At 40.2% G+C, this 20,237-nt stretch overlaps 1 protein-coding gene across 1 annotated transcript; it reads right to left on the reverse strand.

Annotated features, from left to right (window-relative positions):
* Positions 1–1,494: 1,494 nt before the first annotated feature.
* LOC149286104 (TNF receptor-associated factor 4-like) lies at positions 1,495–19,561 on the reverse strand. Its single transcript, XM_089494488.1, has 7 exons — positions 19,419–19,561; positions 6,097–6,148; positions 4,998–5,102; positions 4,407–4,568; positions 3,927–4,088; positions 2,453–2,608; positions 1,495–2,127 (listed from the first exon to the last, which is right to left on the reverse strand). Exons 1-7 carry the CDS (start codon positions 19,559–19,561, stop codon positions 1,495–1,497), a joined length of 1,413 nt encoding a protein of 470 aa, XP_089350614.1.
* Between the last annotated feature and the right edge of the window lie 676 nt (positions 19,562–20,237).

Here is a 20,237-nt window from a genome sequence, read left to right on the forward strand (position 1 = left end):
CCAAACTCTGGCTCTTGACGGTGGGAGTCAGACCCCAGATCTTCAGCACAAGATAAACAAGAGTAAGGGCAGGGCAAAATAAGGATGACCTTAAGAGAATTTTGTTTTTATCTTAGTAGTTAACAAAATAAGATATTGGCACAAATCATTTATATCAGGTTTCTGATAAATAAAAAAATCCATCACAGAAAGGTATTTATTATATGCCTTGGGATCTTTAAAAGAGGATTTTCCCCAATCAATCCAAGAAATGGATTTTGTGAGAAGAATAGTTTGGTCCTTGGTGTGCAGAGAAATAATAATAATCCAGCCAACATATTGAAATCCTGTACAGAATGGAAAGTCACCTACAAGAAGTCGCTTGCAGTGGTACCTTACGGATTAATACACACTATGTGGTTATGCTAGCATTTTACAGTATACATTTCATCATGGCTGCAATGTTTACAAGTAGACACACAGACATTCTTCTTATACATCTGATCCGATCCGAGACAATAGCCCATCTAAAAAAAATCAACTGAATCAAAGCCCAAAATGTCAAGAACATTTCATTATCAAACTGTGTCAATTACAAAAAGGTGTAAAAAGAGTATAAACTGCAAAAAACAATGTAGAAAAGTTTGCGGCCGTTTACTGCTGCACAATACAAATCTAATGGCTTCACTTCTCGTGATGGCCGGAGGACACAGTCCTGCTTGTTATCACATTACAGTTGCATTTTTTGCATTGCTGCCACTTGCTTTTTTTCTTTTTTAATATGAAAATATTGACCTTTCCGTGGCTGAAACGCTCACCATTTCGAGACTTACATATGAATCTCCTTGAAACACTGGAAAGTAATGTGATCAAGATACCCAGTGTTGTGTAACTAACACCGAAGTAGACCTGCCCTGACCTTCTGCTACTGGCCGTGGCACACCTCGCGCACTACATTTTCCGATTTGTCACTTTGGCTTCATATTAGCACCTGGTCAATTGGTTTATCCCGAGCGAAAGAAGACATAGTTCTTATTATCAGTATTATGGTACTGAATTAGTTTACTGGGGAACAGGTTGAAACACATTGTCCTGCATGTTCCTTTTGCAACTAATGAAACAAAACCCTGCACAAAGAAAAGCCGGCTGATGCGGTGAGAGATGGTATCTTATTTGTATATATTTTCTTTAAGTTGTCCAGAGTTGTTCCTATATGGATATGGCCAGCTACAATTTCCTTTAGTTTTTCACTTGGCATATGGACTAAAGTGTATGTGAATTTTAGGTTATGAGTTATATCTCTCCAAGAACACATCCACGGGGTGAAGGATAACCCTTGTTTCAAGGGTTCACAGTTGACTTGGTCATTTGTTCAAACATTCAGTGGTGTGAATGAAAAACCTAGCCACAGGGTTTTGATGCTGAATGTGGATTTCAGAATGCAAAGGTAAACTATAGCGAAAATCCAGTTCAACAAGAGGCTTAGACTTCTTTCCTTCACTCAAATCCTTGACATTATGCAATTATCTTCTGAGGGATCTCCACTGATGCTTTAAGAAATACAACATTGTCACGTATATAGTTGCGCTTCCTAATGTCCTCATGAGATATAAATTTGGGATATCCAAATCCAAGAGTGCTCTCATCCAGTGAGTTCCTAGAACCAGAGGGTTTTTGGAAATTCTTCCAGTTGGGATCAGGGCTGAAAGTCTCTGTGATGTGTTGGGGCTTGGACAATGATGGATCACTTTGGTCAAGTAGAGAAAAAGTAACTCGATATGAGAAGGGCCATTCTAGAAGGTTATCATACTCCCCAGGCAGAACGCGAATATACACAGACAGATAACTTCCTTCACCGCTGCCATTTCCATTGAGAAAGGCCGACACCTGGAGCTTGTATCCATATCTGTGCGTGTAAAATGCCGGACTGAAGGACTCGTAGTTTCCCCGCACCTTTGCCTCCTGTACTTTGCGTGAATAGTCACTTATCTTCCAGATAAGCACCCCTTCACTGCTCACAGACAGCTCTTCCACTTGCTTCCTCAATTCCTGAATCTCCTGCCTCTGTCGACTGACCAGGGAGGACATCATGCTAAGGTGGGACCTCATGTTTTCCTCCAAATGTCGGGTCATGCTGATTTTTGGGCACTAAAAAACAAGTATAATTGACACCATTTACAAAGAGAAAATAGATGTAAACCGAGACATTTTTATGCACTGAAAGAACTGAATGTATGCTTTAATTATACATTGAGCTAAAAAGCGTATGGCAGAACTTTATTCAGGAGTTCCAAGTACATTTTTAAATTACGCTACCGAGAAAGAATGTTTGAAAAACTGCACAATATTCTTTATAAAAGCACCGTTTGCAAGCATGAGTTTGTCACAAATAGCCAGTTTGTTGCTTGCAAGTCAAAAAAAACTGCTATGAAGCCATTGCATCCAATATTACTATGTATGTTCAAAGACTCACCCTGTGTTTGCAACCAGAATCTTTAAATGGACAGAGCACAAGAGCAGAGCTGCAACTATCTTTTAGGTGCCCACTCAGATCCTCTCTGGCAATAGTCGTAACGCCACACTGGTTGGGGCAAGTGATTGGGTATCGCGGACACTGGTACTGGTGACTCTGCAGGACAAGAGAGAAAGGTTAGTTTAGCGTTGTTAATACCTGTGTCTGTATCTGTATTTATTGGTACTACATAAAAAAAATTCAGAATGTGGGATGCATTGCTACAAACAAAGGGAATCAAAGTTAATGTCTCTACTTTAGTTAGAACTGGATTTACTGTATGTATACAATATATAATAAAGTCTGTTTCATGATTCCATACCCCTCACAATCCATGTATTTTAATGAATGTCAGTGCACTACACTGCTTTGATACACAAATAATGGGTAAAACTGTATTCATTAATTCTACATTTGTAGTAGGAACAACAAGATCATCCACCTTGACAGAGAGAGACTATATTCTTGAACATCAGCAATTAAGATATGAAGATAAAACATATAGGACATCAGTGCCCATGCAGAGTCCAATCATGTTGTCCTAGAAACCTTATAATGGGATTAAGGGCAAAGTTCCACAAAAATCGAAATACCGTATTTGCTCGATTATAAGACGAGGTTTTTTTCAGAGCAAATGCTCTGAAAAATACCCCTCGTCTTCTAATCGGGGTCGTCTTCTAATCAGACCTCAAATAGAGGTCTGATTATGATACTAAGATCCAGATCCCCCGCACCGCTGCAGGGGACCTGGATCCTCCTGTCTCCCCCCCCCCACACACACACACTTACCGGTGCTTCCTGCTGTATTGCCGGGGCAGCGGGTTGACGTCTACGCGATCCGCGTAGACAACGTCCGCTGCAGCCGGAAGGAGGTGTGGCTAGCAGCAGGGGTTGTCTGCGTCCAAAATCACTCTGCCCCATAATATGCATTTTAACCCCTAAATGCCAGAATGGGATATAGGGGTATAAGGCATTTCTGGAGGCAGAGTGGCACATAGGGGGTCAAAAGGCATACCATGGGGCACAGTGGCATATAGAGGGTTAAAAGGCATATCATGGGCCACAGTGCCATATTGGAGTGGCAGGCCTGGGGGCAGATGTGCGTAACTGGGGGACAGGTTGGAAAATACAAGGAAATAAAAACAAAAAAATATTTTTCTCAATCATAGCTTTTATTTAAAAAAATAGTTTACATGAATTAACATTTACTGGTAAAACTTTTTTCCTTTAAGGTCGTCTTATATTCAGGCTTTTTCTTTTTTTCCTAAGTTAATATTCAGATTTGGGGGGGTCGTCTTATAATCAGGGTCATCTTATAATCGAGCAAATACGGTACTTTACATATTGCATTTGACCTTAAAATTAAACAGTAATGTTGTTATCTTGTAGAGTTAATCTTTTGTCTTCCTGATCCCAGACAGCCTCCCTCTCTAACCTGTATGGTATCGAACACAAACTCCTTGTTACAGTACGGACAGGGCTGGGTACGCTTGGGACACTCTGCCAAGGAATGCTGCGATAGTATGCGCCTCATCATTCGAGCTCCGCACTTATTTTCACAGTAAACACTCTCCTGCGGACAACATCCCTGGTGATCCTGAGGAAAAAAGTTACAGTCATGGTTAGTACATACAGTTTCTAAAAATAAAAGATGACAAATGTACAAAACAGTAAATTAAAAACAACACAGAGGAAAATTAAAAAAAGTAACAATTTAAGGGCTGTGCACCAAATTTCTATTCTCTATTGGAGAACTTAATGCCCTTGAAGATACCATAAGGCTTGGAATGGAGTCGTTACATCACGATATAGCCCATCCGTTTAATGCCTTAGCTCTGCCACTTTAGAGGTCTCGAATGTCCTGAACAAACCTAAACTACAGACTAAGGGCCAGGACAGACACAGCTAACCTTACCTCGTAAGCCTCGCCGGAGAAGTCGCTTCCACAGAATTCACACCGTACTTTACGCTTTGGACAGTCGTGCTGCATGTGTTCTGGCAGGTCTCTGCGGATCAGTTTGGTGCTACACCGGTTAGGGCAGGGGATAACATTAAAGGCACAAATGTTGAGATGAGTCTAGGAAAAAGAGAAAGCAAATGGTGGATGAGGGAGGCACCATCATACCAGCTGCATTCAGGAGACATCAACCAACAGATGTCACATTACTCAGCTCATAAGAACAGTTAATCTAGAAATGAATATTTACAGCATTAATGTTTAATATCTGCCCTAGTGCACAGCAGAGTGACTGCCAGAAGCAAAACGAAGTAGATAGATTTGGATTTGATACATTTGTAAAATCATTTAAACCAAAAAATGCTAGAAACATTGTTCAAAATGATACGTTTGTCTGGAATGCCCAAAGAAAGTTTTGAATAGGTCATTAGGGAATGTGGTTGTTACCATCCCTGTGTATTCTTAACACACACATACGGAAGGATTAGTTTGGGGAAAACCGATTTCCATTACATTTATACAAGTCACTCTGTTATCTTGTTTTCTTACCTGAAGCTGCTTGAGCTGTCCACTCCAGCGGCACCCTTCCTCGCTGTGTATGCATCGTATGGATAAACTAAGCACCTGGGTCTCCAGATCACGGTCTGGATAAATCTGTGTCAAAGACATACATTGGTTAACGGTAACATGATATTACAAAACTAACAATCCAAGAAGAGTATAAAGAATGCACTACTGAACAAAAATGAACACATGGGCATTCTGTGTTATGGACATTAGGATTTCACTTGTGTCTAAATTGGAGAATGGCCATTAATCCCTAAGCTCTGGAAGACATTCACACACAGGACAGCTGCCAATTCAGCTGTGTCTCTATGAAAAAAAACAAAAAAACACATTTGCCCTGGATCGCCATATGGGAATAAAATAAAAATAAAAAACAGGGCAGCTATATGTCGTGATCTAGCATTCTAGCTCCTGGGGGATAAATAGCATTGCTTTATGGAATGTGCGTGCAAAGAAAATTAATGCACATTCAGCAGAAGCAAGAGGATGCCGTGAATCTTGGCCTCGGTCTGGATAACGAGAGGCCCTGACTGGACGTATTTAAATATCCCATTCACCAAGAGGCCTGGTACACACCAGCACAGCCTGGCACCCAGTATGGTCACTACAATGCTTCTCTTCTTTGTTTATACATCTCGATCCTTGTGTGACTCTTACTTTAGCCTATTCTGTGACAGGTTTGGCTCTGACAGAAAAAAAAGACTGATTTTACTCCTATTTGAGTTGCATTTAAAGAGATGTCTGGAACAGAAGGGCTTTGTTGTGGGTCCTGGTGTCAGCCCGTAACGGGTCTAGAGCAGTATTCTCTGGCTATGAATACTCGACCAGCACTTCCTGGGGCTATTTCAGGAGAAAGAGTTCTTTAAACAGCACACAAAATAACTGTGCACAGAAAAATCTTTTACACAATAACTAGCCCTTTCCATAGATGCCACCATTTGTGCTTCACAGTTAAAGCATGTTTGCCAAGCTAACTAGCCATAGAACTTCCACACTGCACAAGAACCACGCTTACATTATTACCCTTTAAAAAAAAACTGAGTTATTCCAGTTTAAAGCAAACAATCCGTGTATTTGTTACCTTTGCATAATCAAGTGGAAGTTGGTCTTCTGGGCATTTAAAGACTCCCTCGCTAGAAAGAAAGAAAGAAAGAAAGAAAGAAAGGAGAGTAAATAACCTGGTCTGTCACAGCTTACACAGGTAACATATCTTTACCATGTAAGTCCAGGGCTGATTAAATGTAATATTCATGTACAGACACATCATATATTCCAAGTGGCAGAATCTGGACAGACATGAATAATGCTGCACAACTCCAGTCCTCGAGCGCTTCAGACAGGTCAGGAATACAATGTATCCATATCTAAAGGCAAGTAGTTTAATTGATATCGCAGTCTTAAATTGGGATATCCAGAAAGGGCAACCGGTTTCCAGTCCTCAATGACTGGAGTTGTGCGGACCTGTTTTAGAGTGTTTTCTGGTAATTAAAAAGGCATTGTCCCACCCAACTGGGAAATTGACACTTTTGTCTGATTTAGAATTTTTTTGTGGTTTTTGCACTTGTCATGTGACACAAACCGAGGCCCTGATAGGCGGTTGCTATAGAAACAAAAAACTTAACAGTAAAAATAATATATATTAAACTTTCAGAGCAAGTTATAACGTGTAATACTAGAGTATGTAGTTAATGTTTTTGTCCAATACCAACTTTAACACAGATGTCATATCTAGATTCAAGTTAACTCGATAAAGCATAGGTTGGGGCTTCACAAACAAGACTATTCGTTTTACTGCAGTTTAAGGAAAAGGGAACGTTTTTGTCCCAGTAGTCAATATAAGATCAAAAAATTATTATTTACGATAGCTGGTATTGTATACAAAGCGGTTTGTATACAGCACCGAATACCGTGTACTCTCTGGAATGCTCTTTTTCTTAATTACTACAGAAAAGGTTAAAACATGTGGGAAAATATCAACAAGTCTGCCATGTGTGGAAATGCCATGAAAACAGACAAATGTATTTGTCGTCTGTAACCATATGGTTAATGTTCTTTTCCATTTGCTGATCCAAATTAGCAACCATCACCCAGCTATGAACACTTTCCAAAAACATGCAAAGGATAGAATGGAGATATTTCTAGGAAGAATACGGCTGTTCAGCCAATTTAAGCCACTTTGAAAACATTCCGCTCCACGTTTACATACGGATTTACCCCAATCTGAGACTAACAATTTTAAATTAACCCTTTTAATTCAACATACACATCTGTATTCCTTTAAATAACATCCTATATTTACGAAGCTTTGGTCCGAGGTCTACTTTGTACCCACAATCGGGTTTCTAAGGGCTCGGAAGACGCAAAAAACAGTTTATGAAATCTTATCGATTCATATTCTCCAATGTATTAGGGATATTAAAAAAAAAAAAAAAAAAAGTGGAGGGACAAAAAGGCTAATGAAATTTCAGTAGACAGCCTGTTTCTTAAATGAAACACACCTCATTCTGAGGTCCACTTTGAAAAACTGCCACAAACCCATGATGGCCCAGATCGCAAAGTCTAAAAAGCACTGGTCTAGAGCATACTGAGCTTTAAGTTCTGTACATACAGAGAACCTAACAAAGGTCACCCTTACATCTTTCTCAGCCCCCGTGAAACTTAAAACCACACCAGATGAAGATTCTTAGCATGGAACCTATAGACTCCCACACAATCAATGTCCCTTAATAGCAGCAAAAAAAGTTGAGTTGAGTTCAGTATGAACCCAGTTACTATGAACATCTGGAGTAACATGCAGATGTTTCTAAAAGCTCATCCTGCCAGCTGGCACGTTGAAATTCTTTGTTCTGCGCTTCTCTCCCTCGTGTAACATTCTCCTCTCTGTATAACCTCATCCCATGCTGTACATGCAAATATTCTACATAATGTTTGTATTTTTTACACTTTTTTCTCATCCGGTCTTCATACTTGGTTTAAACGATCCCACAGAGAATATCAGTTTTAAAAAGAACACTACAATAACTTTGGTTGCCGGCAGGGCCCCTAGAAATGTGTTATTGGTCCGTGACACCGCATTTGTATTACTCCTCCTAGTTTATGTAGGTACGCTAAGGTCAATAAAAAAAAAAATCGATAGATTTAAGTACAAATCCTTGAATTTTTTTTTTTAACTCGATTGCTGTAGAATATAAAAGGATAGCGTAAAGCAGACAGGAGCCAGAGAGTCACTTATCAGTAGTTCTCTTCCCCTTCTAGTAACGCTTAACCCCACCACCACCACCACTCAGCTAATATTTAACTTTATCCCATGCAGAGTAAGTAAATAGACGCACAATGCTACAACCATCTGCATTACTAGGACATAAGTCATAAAGTCCTTTTAAAACAAACTCGGCTGTCTTGCATGACCTGCAGTAGAGTTTGACTTCGCTGCACACCCACCCGCTCAGCTTACATGCCAGACACCGACATCGCAGGGACCATCAGACAATCTCACCTGCTGCATCAACTATGACGATTCCAGGAGGACACCCTGGACGTCACAGAGCACAGAAGTCCTATCTGAAATGGGCAGAGTTCCTACCGACTGCTGTCAAAGTATCAATACAAGATAACACCCTTTAATTTATCGTAGCAAGTGCAAAGGGCAAAAGAATGAGAAGTGGAAAATAATAAGGAAGTAGATAAGAGTGAATGGCATTGGCAGCTAAATATTATGCATACGGGAGGAGACTGTAAACTGCTCTGTGAAGGGCCAATCTGTTTTAAACAGCAATGTCAATTTATGATTAATAGAACTGGTGTTATAGGCACCCTGACCTTACATGGTTTACGGGACAGCTGGACATTTCAGGAAGCCTTAGTAAAAGAAGATTTCAGTGTAGCAGCTAAAAATTGGTCTAAAGCAGCGCCTGCAAAACAAATAGGAGGTTCTCGGGCGAAAACAGATGTACCATGTGCTCTACTTTCTACACTCGGTCATATCTTAAGAGGCAGCTGCTCCGCTACACACCCAAAAATGCAGTGGGAATTCTTCTCTGTAATTCCCACTTTCACTTAGCAGGGCCAAGTCCATTCACTGCCAGTCACCTGCTGCGTAACATGACTGGGTGATCCTCTGAGTAACGATTACAGAATCAAGCATAACTAACACTTAAAACACTTGTCTCCAAGTGGCGTCTTACACAATGGGAAGCATTGATTATGTTAAGAAACTTACAGGCCGACATTGAAAAAGGAAGAATCACACATTTACAGGAATTATATATAAATACACAAAATTGCAAAACCCAAGAAAGAAAAGACAAATTAATAAAATAAATAAATAGGAGAAGCAGCCAGCCACTGTCTTTTTCCACCAACTGTCTTCTGGCAATGCTTCTTATGACCAAAATTTACTCGGTCAGTTTAGCTTCAACCCATCTCTCCACTGCCTTTAAACAGGATATGGATAAACTGGTAGCTCTCGGCATTAGGTGACCCTGATATACATAAAGACAATACACCTTTAATAGTCCATTACAAAAATGTATGGGCCAGACTCACTAATTGGCAACCAAATGCTTTTAATAAGAGCCATTATAAAAACCATGAATTCCCAAACCATATTTACCTGTTGTACACCTGCAGGATGCTCACATATTATTAAAGAATACAAACACAAGCCAGAATGCAGTCTTTCAAGCAGCACGCATGCGGTACAAAAGATTTTGATGGCCACATCACCGATATGGATTCTAAAATACCATTTAAACCACTTAATAAAAGATGTCTAGCAACTGAATCCTGTTAGGAGTGTCTGTCATCTGGAATATTAGATTTTGTCATTCTACACAAAAAACAAAGAAAAAGAAGGGTTTTAAATGAGGCATAATTTTGAGGATGTGTCCGGCCCTGCATTTTGTCTCTTAGTCTTCACTTATTTCCAGTGGCAAATTATACCCCATTGATGAAGGCATTTGTACAAGCGGGCACTTGCCCAGACTGTTAATTAATGACATCATGGTTTAAATTTAGGGAATAGGAATGTTTAGAACACCAGATTACCCAGCCCACATGATGACAGCGGCAAACGTACAATTGAGGTACGTATTGATAGATGCTGGATGGGATGTCTCGGAGTGCCATACAACAGCCAGACCTTCTGTTCTTTTCATAGAAAGACATTCTATAAATGAAAAGCCTCCAAGGCCTCCAAACAGATCAATAGGGGCTAAAGTAAGCAGACATCATGCCATATTGGCATTTGTCAGCATGCAGAGAACACATGACTTGACATGTTAAAACAATATAACATATGGGCTCTATCAGTATCTGCCAGCATAGCAACTTTCTTTTTCTCTGTATCATCTCCAACCTCTAGATCGATAGTGGGAAACTCCACAAACAAATGGCTTTCTTCTCTCTCCTTCCCCAAAACAGTTAGTTAAATCCGTTTTGCCAAGGGCTAAACTGAATAAACAGATTTTCTGTAACTGGCTACTTGCTTTATTTGAGCACACGTAGCTTTGTACGAAGCCACAATAATGAAATTGTGAGCACACAATGTGACCTGTGCTAAATTCCTTATTAGTTATGAACACACATAGTTAGTTTTATTCCCCCCGTAATGGATGAATTTGAATCACAAAAGTGCATTATAGTGGATATTTCAGATGTCGCGAGATGTTTAATTTTAAAGAAATTATAGCCAGGAAATGAGACGTGTTCACAGTTAAACAATTTTCCGTGGCCACTTCCAGAGCTCCTCAAAGAGAAGACGAAAAAAAAAAGAAATTAAATAAAAAATAAAATAAAAATCACAGCTTAGTTATGTTGGTAAAGAAGGCAGGCGTGTTGGATCTCGACTCTTGGTTCTTACACAATGAACAATACTTTCAGCTTAATCCATTCTCAGAAACACGTTCCTCTCCCCTGATGGGATTTGTTGTGCTGCTGGACCACACCACACTCTCATCAACCATTGATGAGAAGATGCGACACATGCCACCTTTTGAATAAATACTTCTGAGATGTATGAATGCTTGCTAGTAAGAACTGGATGAATAAATGTGCGAATGCTTTTTATTTTATGTGGTATTGTTACTGGACAAAGGAAAAAACAAAACACCTTAATCTTTTAAAACATTGCATAAAACTCAATCTGTAAAGTCCATTTGCCCAAGGGGCTTTTCCTGGCCGTCTCTGTTATGACAAAACATAAAGACTTAATTAGTCAAGTGATTCTGCCTCTTCAAATACAGACTAACAACAATAACACATTTACACAACCTTCAGCAGTAACATTCAGTCGTACTACACATGGCCTTCAGTCATCTTTCTCTGGCAAAAACAAAATGAAAAGCCTATGTGCTTCAGCATAAAAATGCTAATAACGACAACTTTATGCAGCAAGCATTCATTCTGGATCTACAGATTTTGATGGATGTTGAGTTAAAAAAAAAAAAAAAAAAAGGATTCAGCCTAAAACCGTAATACAAAGTAGCAGCCAAACCCCACCGAAAACCACATCAGGTTCATCTACTATAAACTGACTTATAGAGGGCACTGAATTCATCTGAATTTGGCAACTCACAGAACCAAACCCGGCAGGGATCGTGCAGCCAACGGCTAATGTACAGTTCTCCAGGGTCAACTGTTTCTGAACTACAGAAAGAACATTACAGCTAACAGATTTGTACATAGACTTTACTCCGCTCTGTGCAGGCGTTAGCAAGACATCCGAGAGGAACAGTACCGGAATTTCATGCTACTTCCCCGGATAAACAATGGAAATGTGCACTCTCCCTTCAAGAGAAAACGCTCCACTATAGTTCTCTGGGTGAAAGACAGACTTCCTTCCCATTCACCTCTGAATTTCTAGAGCAGACTTCTCCCTGCTGAGGTTATTTAGGGGCACTAGAACAATAAAGAGATTATGTTCTCTTCCAGAAGAATAGAAAGCAGGGCTTCCAATATCTGTCAGCATTTGACAGCTCCTATCAGGGAGATTTGGCGTTCCAGCAGCACCTTGCTTTAAAAATGAATTTTAGTTTGTATTACGATAAGAAGGCTTTCTATCCAAAAGTAAAAAATAAAATGAAAAACCTCTATTGTTCAAATATGTTTGTTGGGTAAATTAGTAGAGCTTTAAAGTTCACTGATAAGTAGACAGCCTTATTGTATTTAAAACTGTTAAGAAAGGTGTGGTCCGGCAAATTAGAGGTTCCTGCTACTTAATCCCTGTAGCACTAATCCAGTCTGCATATCTAAGGATCTAAAAGTCATCAGTATCAATGATGTGGAATTTGAGGGGAAAACGTAATTTGCAGAAATATGAGACTTCTGAGCTACGTCTCTCATGGACACAGCTCTCTCTGGAAATGAATGAAGGAGGAAATGGTGCGAAGACTTCAAGGAGGTGAAAGACTTACTCTTGAATTCTTGTTAAGCAAATTACTACGAAACAAAATGAGATTAAAAAAACCCCCATACACAATGTTTGAAGTAATACAATGAAATATAAGGGAGCCTTAAGGGGAGGTTTTTAGTGGCCAAACTTTTGTTGGCACCAGCTGTGTTTCTTGTGGTTTTCTTCTTGCAGGAGAAGTGTGCTATAAAGACACATAACTTGTGGTTCAGTGGAACCAAATGAACTGTGACTGCCATCAATTTCAGTGATACTGCACCTCTGACCCCTGCAGTCCCAGACTGTGATAACATATTGCAATGAAATGAGATGCAGATCCCATGTGGCACCCAGGAGCATCATGTTCTCCAAATGGAAATTAACATGATACTAGGGTTCACTTTACAGTTCCTGGATCTTCAAGGATGTCACTGTTCAGCAGTGAGACTTACATCACGCAAAAAGAACATTGCTCCCGAAGACAAAGCACTGAGCACACTTCAAGGTACCCAGCCATCGTGATTTAGAGAAAGCTACACAGAAGGTGTGATAGCTGCTGCTTTTCATATTGAAACTCAGCCTGTTGAGAAGAGTTGCAGGGATCTGTCGAAAGCCATTTACACTGCCACTCAGAACAAAGGCAGTATCTGCCTCTTCACACCTAGTAGTCTCAGGCAGATGTCAGCACAGCCTCGCCATCTGTTGCTAGGCAGAATGCTGTCACAGCAAGAATATGCAGCGTGGGCAAAATCTAGCTGGCCATGGATTTCCACAATTTATTATTGTGATTGTTGCGATCAGCATTTTTCATTACCAAAAATACCGTGGGTTATATACTTTACGTGCAGTTAACCGAATCACAGTATGTCTCATAAATCGACTAAGGTGTTCTCTTATTGAAAACAATACTTTGATTTACCAGGTTCCATAAGCCATCAAATAATAACCTATAAAGAAAATATATTCAGTTTTATAACCAACAACAAGGTATGATGCAACAGTAACTAAAATGCATCCAGACCATATCTGAATAGCCAACTTGTCATCTACCAAGCCTGTTATTAAGTAGTTGATCTCAGCATTCCACATTGTTGCCATTTAAAATATGCATCTCAATATTCTATTTCATTATTTGTTTGACCTAATTAAAAACGTACCATATTATCTGTATCGATACCACATAGCTGCGCACAGATAATAAGATACTGTCAATGACCTCTGACCAGTAATTCTGGTTTGGTATCAGGGAATGGACCATACATCAGTTTCTGTGCTATTAATATCTTGTTGACCTACATGCACCAAGTTAAGTTTTTCACGTAATTCTAAGTTCGAGTGATCACTTAGATGTGCTTCAAAAAGAGGGTTTGATACAAATAAAAAAAAAACAAAAAAAACCACTCCTGGAATGTAATATAAATCTAAAAAAAAAACACATCACTGCCTTCTCTAGAAGATTTATAGCTCTAGGAGAAGTGTAGAACAATCTGCATGCATCTACGGGTATCAATGTCAAGTTCTTTGGTGATCGTTGGACAGGTATACGCAGGCCCTGTCTCTACTCCGCACGCTTCCTTTCAGCACTTTTCATAAGTTGTCCACAAGACCAGGCCTGTTTCTTTCAATCACTGCACACAGCCACGGAAAGATTTGGGCGGTTTGAGGGATTTGCGTTAATGAGGGAAAGACAGCTATCCCAATAAATCTTTTACTAGCAACAACAAAAAAAGATAAGCATCATGAAACATAAACAGAAATTCTAAGAAAACCTTCTTATTTATGGAAGCATAGGTAAGGTAGCCTTTTGGATATAAAACTGAAGACTGATCACACCCACACATCAACACTTTCGACAATTGCAAAAATCTATTTTTTTTGTGGTTATTTATTGAAGAAGAGGAAAGAAGGAAAAAAAAAAATGCATGTGTTATGTGCCTTTAAGTGCACAGCGGCACTATGTATTCAGATATTACAAATGTACGTGTCAAGCTTTTCTGTTTAAAGGTTATTAATGTTTTTAATCTTGAATACATGCAGGGACTTGATTTTCCGAATAAGAGCCACCCGACCCCCCCTTCATGACAGCTGCCTGATGATATTATTGGCTTGTCTGGAACTACTGCTTTTTGAAAGCAATGAAAGTATTCAGTCGGGATTGTTAAACCCAGATAAATTGGGGTCTATGTCTAATTTACCGGTGCTGAAGTCCTCTCCCCTTTACAATGGCTGTCTTGACCGATTAACAACAATCAGTAACATTCTAGAGCAGAGATAACATAAAAATGTTGAATAACCATACAAAAACCTTACAAGCATTTTGTATGGATTGCTTTGGCAGCGCCATCGTGCACCCCTCGAAAACGCTGCTCACACAAACATGCATTTTTTTGTGTACACGTGTGTAAACGCAACAGCTAAAAGTGTGTTTGTGCCGAGCCAGCAGAATCAGCTGTTTCCTTCCAGTTTCACCTCCATGATACGCAATCTCAGCCTTAGAAAACCACCCGGAAACACATAAATCAGACTGACGGGTTGTGTGGAGAGAGCTCTGGGGGTATCCATGCGCACGTGCAGAGAGAGCCGTATGAGGGCCAGCTGCCGGCTGCGCACCTCCTTCGCTTTCTTGTGTATATGACGCTCCTCCCTGTGTCACTCACAGCATAGGAGCCATTGTGTGTCAGCCAAGTGGCACTTAATGAAGTCAGGAATAGAGAGGGGAATGTTCATCAGGCTCCAGACGCAGGTGGGGGAGGGTTGTAATAAATGGCTATGCAGCACTTATCTTCAATCCCCTGCTTATCCAATGAACTATGAAACCTGACCTGAACAAAATATTTGAAATCTAATGTCAGGCTACTGGGCTTTGAGCAACAAAAGCAACCGTTCCCTACGGGGACACCAAAATACTAAAAAAAAAATAAAAAATGTTCCATTATAATACAGGACTGAAATAAATACTAATAAAAATATTGACTTGCCAGTTATGCAAATTCTAGGCACAAAAATGTGTACACGTTATAATATGTTTGAACAGGATTAGACAGATGACAGGTCACTAGAAAAAGAAAAAAAAAAAAGTCACAACATCACAGATGAAATCTTCCCCCTATAGACTCAAAATAAAAGCCCTGCTATTGTTTTATAACTAAATCCTTTATATAGCTTTGTATTTGCGAGACGCAACAAAAATGTTAACACACTCAGAATCATTCTACGTAACACAATATCTGTATCACGGACAATTTACCTGGCTGTGAGGCTTGAAGAGAGAGAGAAGGTTTGTTTAGTTTTGCGTAGTCATCTTCCCTGGATCCAAAACACTTTAAAGAGCAGTCAGTTCTCATGTGGGCTTATTCTTAAACTATGACTAGCCAATGGCTCACAGTTTCTTGGTATATGGTAGCAGCTTCTGTGGCCCACGTGTATTCACCGAACATTCATGCACCTGGAAAACGTCTTTCAACATTCTGTTTCTTAAAGAAATGGCGACAACTGGTGTCTTTGCTGTACTGGATGTTTTGCCAGCATCTCAGACATATGTTTCCACCAATCCACCATTGTAAATAAGCGGCCTCCAACACAAAAGCCACAAATGCAATTTCACCAATTTGCAACAATCTACCCAACTTCATAGGGTCCAAAACATGTAGCATGGGATAAAATCTTACTTTACTCACAATGAGGAGTTCAGAAGTATTTTTACAGCAAACACGTATGATGACTGCAGTTATGGTGCTACCGTTTTTATGTTAGCTTCTGTAAGGGCAAAGCAATCCATCCATACAGCACTCATATAGTTAAGTACGCAAATTATCACAAGGAGTCCTTTACTGCTCTCCTGCCAGCACTCAGAAAAAGGAAGGTCCTATTAGTGGCGTTTTTGGAACCACTCGGCAGCTCAAAGCTCTCAAGGAATTATGTAATAATTTAATCCCTCGCAGTCCATTAGGGTCAATTTACTGCTACAATAGACAATGAAGGCGACAAAAGCATCAAGTCATCCAAGGAAATGGAAAAGAAGAAGATACATTTAGAATATTTACTTTTGTGCACAGAGTGATGGCATATTATAGATAATATGATATCTGCATTAGTTATACCCGTATATGTAAGTCGCCCCTTGACTGATAGAAGTTTCACTAGATAACAAAGGCAGAAGGAAATTATTTCTCTGGTACCTAAGCCTCCCACTGCTACACTTTCAATGATCGCATCACATTATTTGTGATAAAACGGACAATATGTCTTAATTCCAAATATATTGCTTGCCAATTTAAGTCAATAAATCGGCCATTAAGTAACCCAAATATATTGGCAAATACCTAGCCACGCACACCCGCTGGTAGGTATGTGAAAGCACAGTAATAGCCAAACAGTGCTAGGAGCCAGCCTTTAGAAGAACTCAAACAGGACCATGGGTGACCGGCACAGAATGCATGAAACATTCATGAACTATGCACTCCCTTTAATTAATAATCCCATGCAGGCAAAAGAATGTCAAACCCTTACCCAACCAACCATGCAATACTGTAGACAACTTGAAGAGCTTGTACTTGAGATGAGAACTGTGAAACCCAAGCAGCAACCGGTCAGTCAATGAAGACATCAACCCTTTCTCAATAAGGCTTCAACACATTCCATCCAATGAAAACATTACAATATACTGTACCTAAACTCCAGTATTTACCGCTAAGTGAAGAACTTGGAGGCTCAGGTTAAGAAACAAATATTGAATACACCCATGGTCTATCAATATACTGTATCTCCAAAAAGTTGGTTATCTCACCCAATCAGTCTATTCTAATTCAGTCATATCCTTTGGATGCAAGTATTGTGAATTGTTGGTGCTATATAAATAAATAATAATTATTCAACAGATCATAGTCACCATAGTGAAACTTTGCCCTATATTGATCTACATAAATATGGTACTTAGTGCCAACGATCAGCTGAAGCGCTGATCACATAATTATTTCACAAATACAGTAGCTCTGCGTAACCATGATGTCTGCTACCCCTCCCCCTTCTGACATTAAATATTGCAAGTACTATATACCTTAGCAAATATGCAAAGTTAAGCATTGGTTGTACGCCTTGACATTCTGTTCATGCTTACGCTGGTCTGCTGGTTTCGCTAACCGGTGTGTGCACAAAAATTACTTTCTTTTAACCACTTGATGCCTAGAGTAGTGATCCACATGCTGCAGTGGTCAAGCCTTAGAAATTTGAAACAAGGCATTTATCCCGCGAACATCCAAAAACATTATTCGACCTTAAAGTAATAGAGTAATCTAGTACTCCTGTGGAGTAATCGTTTCTTCCTACATGCCAGATAGTTACAGTAAAACAATGTAACCGTGTATACACAGAAAATAGTACAGGAAATGAGACATCCAGGGCCAAGAGAGACCACTTACGAAGACATGTACTGTTTTGCTCCGACATACTGGTCAGTCATTGTACATTTTTAAATGATCATGTACTACTATAATGCTTGTCACAGTGCATACTGATGTTTTATAACAGTATTTATATGCAACAATTGACCAAGTAACATGTCTAAAGACCATCACAACCGCCAGAGAAGGCAGTCTGCTTATAGCTTATTATAAGTTATTTTTTTCTAATAGAATAGACAGTTTTGGGGTAATAGACTTGCTAGGCATTGGAACACAGGGGGGGGGGCATAATTTATAAGGTCATTTATATAGAAGTCTATGTTTAGGGTACTTTCTAATTTTCAACTACTAGCAAAGTTATGACGTAATCCAAGGTAGCATAAAGTAATTATGATGAAATACTAAACTACTATGGGTGCACACCTTCTGATGGCTCCCAAAATTCTGCCTACCACATTCCTACATTGTAGACCAATACCTGGTCTACAGAAAATGTCATCTGTTCCCTCGCTTGGCTACTATAATAAAATTGGTTCTAGAAACAGCATATATTCCATACTTTTCAAAACATTTTTTTTTTTTTATTAATTCTTTAATCTGATACAGTTATGGGTTTCGAAAGTGGTGTAGGCTAAACCGCTGGGAAAAAAAAAAATGTTACTTCAAAATCACTCTGAAGATGGAGCCCCCATAGCTCGTAATCAAATGGTTAAGTAGAAGAAATCCCCATAGACTCGAGTCATATTTTTGTCCCTGAGCATGGGGAATACCTCTGGCAGCCCAGATGAGGTTTTTGGCAGAATTACAAGCACCAGCAGAGCTGAGGACACTGTAAATCCTCCTGTCTGTAGCAGGCAGCAGGGAACTGAACAAAGGATTAGGCTGAAGGGCACAGACTCCATATGATCTGCTTTACATGTACAGTATGTGCATATTGTGTGCTTTCTCACCTATTTCCTTAACCTAAATGTGCATTTCTCTTCGCACACTAAGCCTTTACAGTTTGCTGTTTGTTGACAGCCAGCACACAGTAACAATGTAACACAAAAGCCACTCCTGCTGAGCCATTCACAGCTCTTCCTCCTTCCCATAGGTGACAATCATGAAAGCAGTCAAACGTGTGTGTAAGTATGTGTCAGTGTGTGTGTGTGTGTGTAACATTCTGATCATGAAGGTGGAGGGGGTGGAGATGCTAAGAAGCTCAATAGAAAGAGTTAGATATACAGGGTATATCCTACAGAATAGGGCTTAACCCTTTCGGCTCCTGAAGCTGTGTGCAAAGGCATTGTTGGGCACCCTTCTGGTTCTGAAATGGTTAATTTGCAAACATTACCTGCAGACACAGCTAAGGGGGGGGGGGCAATGAGATTAAGTTGCAGATACAGGAATGGCCGCATTGTAAATGAAAGGAGGAGGCTCTGTTTGCAAATAGCATTGTGATAGGCTGAGGGATACGTGATGGTTCCCATTTCAAATACCCTAGAACTGCAAATTATGAGATCATAGGTGAGGTGATCAGCTACATACATGATGGGTGGATTTATTATGAGATTAAGGAGCACCGGACTGGGTGCTATAACCCCCCCCCCCCCCCCGCCCCATACCCTCAATGTGTACCTGAGGAACTCTTGCAGGCAGGTGTCACAAAAGCGATGTCCACAGGTGGAGACTTGCACCGGTTCCCTCATTGCCTTCCCACACAGGGGGCACAGGAATTTCCGCCTGAGCTTCTCAAGGAACTTGTAATCATATCCAGGCATCTTGGGTTGTGGGTCTCAGGCAACAACACACAACAATCACAGGCAAGCAAGAAAGCTTCTGCTGCTGCTGCTGCTTCTTCTTCTTCTTCTTCTTCTTCTTCTTCTTGGTGTTCACACAAAAGGTCCAAGGTCAGTAGTGGTCCTCTTCATCTGCTTGTAAACCAGGGACATCCATGCATAGGTAGCCCCAGCAGCTTCCACTTCATGCAGGATCCTTCCCTGTTCCAGGGTCCCCAGACACCGCTGCTCCTTTCAGCTGTCTGTTGCAGGGCTTGTTCTGTCTGTTCCTGCTCAGCTGCTCAAGGTACATCCAGCCCCTGCCCCTCCTATGCATGTCAAGGCGGAGACCCCGCCCGCCTGCACGGAAGCCCCGCCCACTACATGTGCTGCTGCTGCTGCAGCTGCTGCCCTGATCAGGACGGAGACTGGGTCATTCTTTAAAGGGCACCCAACTCCACTAAGGAAAAAATCTGCCTGACCCTAATGATTTTACAGCAACACAGAGAAAGGGGAGAGGAAAACACATAACCAAGGCAAAACAATGCATCACTATGAACACAAATGTATTTAATAACATGCAAAAAGGTGAGGAGGAAGTGCTCTGCAGGGATAGGAACTTACCTTTTCTTAGGCTACAACATGTGTATAGTCATTAAGGGAACACATCATCAATGCG

This window comes from Sceloporus occidentalis, unplaced genomic scaffold (assembly GCF_023333645.1).
Source record: "Sceloporus occidentalis isolate IW3139 unplaced genomic scaffold, rSceOcc1.0.p SCAF_72, whole genome shotgun sequence".
Classification (NCBI taxonomy): domain Eukaryota; kingdom Metazoa; phylum Chordata; class Lepidosauria; order Squamata; family Phrynosomatidae; genus Sceloporus; species Sceloporus occidentalis.